This window comes from Sceloporus undulatus, chromosome 2 (assembly GCF_019175285.1).
Source record: "Sceloporus undulatus isolate JIND9_A2432 ecotype Alabama chromosome 2, SceUnd_v1.1, whole genome shotgun sequence".
NCBI lineage: Eukaryota > Metazoa > Chordata > Lepidosauria > Squamata > Phrynosomatidae > Sceloporus > Sceloporus undulatus.
Window position 1 is genome coordinate 123,195,937 of NC_056523.1, and position 5,255 is coordinate 123,201,191.

General features: G+C 43.6%; 1 protein-coding gene across 13 annotated transcripts in view; it reads left to right on the forward strand.

Annotated features, from left to right (window-relative positions):
* TRMT1 (tRNA methyltransferase 1) overlaps positions 1–4,444 on the forward strand; it is a 24,442-nt gene extending 19,998 nt beyond the window's left edge. For 10 of the 13 annotated variants that reach the window (XM_042448517.1, XM_042448523.1, XM_042448526.1 and 7 more), the window contains exons 15-18: positions 794–870; positions 1,269–1,388; positions 2,138–2,258; positions 4,097–4,444. In XM_042448517.1, coding sequence (XP_042304451.1) covers positions 794–870; positions 1,269–1,388; positions 2,138–2,258; positions 4,097–4,174 — 396 coding nt within the window. In that variant the 3' untranslated portion in view covers positions 4,175–4,444. Of the gene's footprint in view, positions 1–546; positions 740–793; positions 875–1,268; positions 1,389–2,137; positions 2,259–4,096 lie in introns of those variants that run through there. The other 3 variants (XM_042448520.1, XR_006101831.1, XM_042448527.1) reach the window with 3 other exon arrangements.
* The last annotated feature ends 811 nt before the right edge of the window (positions 4,445–5,255 follow it).

Here is a 5,255-nt window from a genome sequence, read left to right on the forward strand (position 1 = left end):
CACCATCACAGGCTCACTTCATGAGGACACAAGAGAGAGACTTCTCAGTGGCTGTTCCTGTCCTTTAAAACTACCTACCGTGAGAGCCTAGGCAGGCCTCCTCTCTACTTTCCTTTTTCTGCCAAGCAAAGACATTTTATTCAACCAATCTTTCAAAGTATATTTGTATCAAGAGAGGCTTTTATATGGGGTGCATGTTTTAGTTATGTTTTTAACTTTTCTATGTTTTAGGTCATTTTATACTGTTGTTAGCTAGTTGATTTTAATTGTTTTTAAATTTTAATTGTAAACATTTAAAATGGTTTTATTTGTGAGCCACCTTGGTTGCTTTCTGGGAGAAAGGCAACATAGAAATGAAATAAATAAATGGGAGCTTTTCACTTTTGGCTCACTGACTGCAGGCATCTCCCAAATAGCTATGAAGGTGCTGTGGTTTACAGGGTCCTTGTACACTGAACAGCCTTGTGGTATTGGAACCCTTGTCTTTTTAGCATTCAGCGAAAAGTGATATGCAAGCATGAATTGTTTCCTTCTGTCTCATTGCAGTGGCACCCCTTTTCTGCATATGCACTGTGCCATTTGGGTCTGGTATGATAACAGAGCCATATAAATCAATTACGTTGAATCAGGAAGGGAGTCGCTAGACATGTTCGGAGAGAATGAGTTTCCAGCCACCATCTCTTAAAGTTGTTTCTTTTCTGGTCCACCTTCATTCACCTTTCAATAAAAAGGTTCTAAGGTAAAACCATCTCTCTCTCCTGTTTTCCCCAACATGCCTGTCTCTCAACTTCAGGAGAAACTCAATCCTGTGAAGAGAGAGCGCCTTTCAGAGAGCAGCCCAGCTGCCCGCATTCTCTCTGTGGAGCCCAAGTAGGTAATGGGAAATTGAAAGACTGTGTGTTTGCTGGGCAAATGTGGACCTTCAGCCAAGTAGGAATTTTTCCTTATGGGCAAGAAACAGTGGCAAAAATGTGAATACACATGTATATGCACATATTTTTTTAAAAAAAATTAAAACAAAATGAGCTTTCAAGTTTTTTGAGGGTTTTTCAGGCTTTTCAAGATTGCAGAATAAGTCCTACAGGACAGTATGTGTACACATGCCCAAGTGTGGTCTCTCATAAGTTATTTGATTCTTGTAAAATAGAAACAAATGCTGTGTCACTTCACTTTGTGATAGACAGTACTTATTAATATAGCCTCTCTTGTGTTCAAGTCTTGGCAGAGTTCTCTGACCACCTTCTTGACTGACCCTCTCACTTCCACAGGTTGCAGGCTTCCTTCACTGTCCGAGCAGATGCTAATCCTAGCTCACGAAAGCAGGGCCTCAAAAGATTCCAGCTGAATCCAGAACCCTTCTGGGGGCCGAAAGCAAGAGCAAAAGCTGGGTAAGGTTTACATGGAACAAGGTGATGATTGGAACAAAATGTTCCCAGATTCTTGGCTGGAAAACCTCCTGTGACAGAGGTTGCTCCAGTATTAGTACTTTCCATGGCTGTTGCACAAGGAGGTATATAGTACCTCTTTGCAGAATGATTTTTCTTTCACTGTGCAACAGCAGCCAGACAACATGGAAGGTTCAGCTCCCCTGATCAGCTGTGCAGGGGAGAGAGAATGTGCTCAGAGAGCTACCTTACACTCTTGCTGGCTTGCACCCATTATGGATCTCCTCCACTTGCTCAATGTTATGCTTTGCCAGTGTCAAACAGGATCTCAGGCTGTTTTCTGTTGTGAAATGAAAACTAAAAGTTTAGGAGGATTAGGAGGAAGCCAGAATGCTGTCCCTCTCCATTTCATGTGAAAACATTGCCAAAATTGTTTTATTGTCACTGTGTGTGTACACGCACACATGCATCTGTAATAGAAATATTGTCTTTGGAAGAAAGCCTGATAAAGAGAACTCTGTGCAGGTGTATATAAATGCCAGAGCTGAATTGGCTACCAGCTCTGGTTCTTGTTCCACATTATGGTCATACTCTCCTGACCAGCTGAGGCCTGGGTAGTAGGGAAAACAAGGTGGCATTTGCCAGTGCTGGCATCCATGGTGGATTATATGTGTGTCTTTCCATTATGTTTTGTTGGTGGCCCTAAAAAGGGCAGAGAAACAGCCACATTCTTAACAGGCCTACTGGGTTAGGGGTGGGATTTCCTCCAATCTGCAGGAGAAAAGAAAGCTACATCAAAACAAGAGGAAAGCATGTGGGGAAGAGAGTGATGGGGCCCACCTGAAGAACTTCCCCTGTAAAAGGTTCCGGCAAGTGAGTAGTTACAGCGGCTGTGTTATGTCTGGAACTGTGGATGAGGAGATTGGCTAAATATTTGGCAGACCTCTAAAAGATATTCCTAGATAGGAAGTGGGAATCATGAGGTGCTCTAGATGTTGTTGGGCAGCAAGTCATGGAAACCCTGATCAGCATAACACTGACGATGGCAAGAAATCCTGGGAGTTGTAGTCCAACATCCAGAGGACTGCCTGTGTCCTAACTACGACTTAGATTAGTGATTCCCAAACTTTGGTTCTCCAGATGTTTTGGACTTCAGCTCCCAGAATTCTAACTATTGTTTAAGCTGGCTGGGGCCTCTGCAATGTGAGGTCCCAAACACTTGGAGGACCAAAGTTTGGGAATCACTGAAGACCATGAGTGTGTAGTGCGTTTGACTGTTGGTGTTAGATTAGGGAATAGTTTCCCTTGAATAATGCTTGAAAGAGATTATAACCTCAACCCACTCGAGTGCCATATTATGGAGGGTTCTTTTCAGATCCACTATTGGTACTTACATGAATAGAGGGGCTTCTTCTGTTCATGGAAGTCACTGGGATCTAGTGGAGATGTTCTGCTGCATGGCAAAGGTGGCAAAGTGGTCTCTGAGAAATTCAACAATCCCTGTGCTAGCCCAGGTTGCCTCTCACACTGCTCCAGAAAGTCTTCTAGTCCTCCAGAACAGCTCTTCAGGCAGCATGGGAGGCAGAAAGGGGAACTGCAAATTTGTCTCCCCATCACCTTCCAGTGAGAGCAAAACTCCCTTGAGTTCTCATCTTGATCCAGCCCACTCACTTCTGTTGCCTTGCTCCCACTGAAATGCTCTGTCAGCTATTAGAGAACCTTGTTTGCAAAGGAAACGTCTGGCTCTTGGTCCTCTGAAATAAAAAAAGCATTTTTGAAAAATACTTCTTTATTTAAAAGAAATGTAAGCATGTTGAAGGGGGCAGGAGCTTTGAGAGAAGAAAAGGGGTAAGCAGTCCTTTCCCACAGTACAGCTGTGGACAGCTCATTCTACAGAGTTAAAGACACTCTTCTGTCTGTGCTTTTTCACCCTTTTGTTATTTCAGCTGCTAAGCAAAGGGTCTTATGGACAACTGTGTTTCTGCCTCTAAGGAGGCAACTTGCAGGGACATAGCCAAGGGGGGCGGGTTTGAGGGATCCGGACCCCCCCTCCATTAGAAAAACAAATGGCATGTGCTGCTGCACCCAAGCCCCATGATAATGGTGGCACTTAGTCTGGACACCCCCCCTTCCTGAAATCCTGGCTACGTCCCTGCAACTTGAATATACAGAATCCTTTTTAGTCCAAATATCATCCCATGTGCAACTGCATCTAACTAGTCACATTAAATGTTAAATTTGGGGACATAGACTGCCAGAAGTGGGTAGCAAAAGAAAATGATGTTTCTTCTGGTCAGGCCCCCACAACTAATGAACTACCTAACCACGTGCTGCTTACCAAGGCCTACTCAGTTGCTCTGCTTTTGCAGACCAAGGCAGGAAGCACAAATGAGAGGATTTTAAAACTCGGATGGGTCATCAAACTGATGTGATTTGGGAACACTAACAGGCTGGGGACAACGGCAGAGGGATGCAAGGGCTGGAAGAAAGTAGGGTCAGAAGCAACACATGACCCACCTCACCAAGATGGCAAGGTAGCACTAGGTTCAGTTGTATATCAGTCACACTGTTCTTTGGTGGAGGAAGCCAATTTTATCGTGCCTATGTGTACATGGATTCAAAGGCTAACTGAGCAATACAATCTGGACTGAGAATAAGGATTTGAATTTCTGATTGAAGATGTTACAATAAATGCCACTTTTCCCTCTCAGGGCAACTGTTCACTTGGGGACAAATGCCGTTACTCCCATGAAACAGAAAAAGAAACGGAGCCAAGTGACACATCATGAAAATGGCCCTGAACACCTGCTTGGATTTGATTTTTGTGTTAATGGAGAGCCTTTATATTAAACACTTGTCTATTGGTGATTTTCCTGCCAGTAAATGAGAATATCTTTTAATGATGTTTAATCTGTATTTCGTTATTAAGCTGACCACCTGTTAATCAGTCCCACTTTTGAGCCTGACAGAATCCATGCTCTTCAGATGTTCCCATGGAAAGAGACAATTGCCCCAGTCTCTGAAACTTGTTGCCTCAATAAAGTATGAGAGATCTGGAACCATTCCAGTGTAGCAATAATTATCTTTTCAGGTGAAAAAGGTCAAGTTTCATAATGTGGTGAAGTGACAGGCTGGTATCCCTGGGTAGAAGTTGTATATTCTGTTTTTGGCCACTGTGGAGGTTGGTATTCCCTTCCTCTCTCTGCAGTGACCAAATACCCCCCACAGCTGGTGGAGTGGGGGTAATCACAAAAGCATTTGGCTGGCCTCCCATAGCCAGACGTGAAATGTTGACATCAGTTGCTGCAACCTCAGTGAACATAATAGGTTCACATCTGGCTGCAGGGTGTAGCCGGACACCTGCAATCACCCTTCCAAGCACAGGATGGCTGTGGGTAGAGGACTTCAGAAGCTGTACAAGTCTGAAGTGGTGGTGATAAATATGTGTGGTGAAGCAAGGTAGGATTGCAACCATGATGTTACAAAAACTACCTTCCAATTCAAACAGCAGAGAAATCATAACCCCTAATTTAAGTTCCCCACCCACCTGCGAGTATACCACACAAGTGGCCAGAGAGAATTATGCATCTCTCTCTCTCTCTATATATATATATATATATTAAACAGCAGTGCTAATGGCATTTCTCTAGCTTGACCAATGGTAAGCAGAATATAAACCCATCACTGAATGTTGGATTCTAGGGGACAGAATGAAATTGCCCAGAGGCACATGCTTTGCATACAAAAGATCCTAGTCCAAGGCAGAGATTTCTGGTCTGAAACACTGCAGAATTTCCCTTAACCCTTTGCTTCCAAGCTCATATGTTGTTGATCCTTAAGTGTGTCCATTGTGAAGAATTCTAAACACAG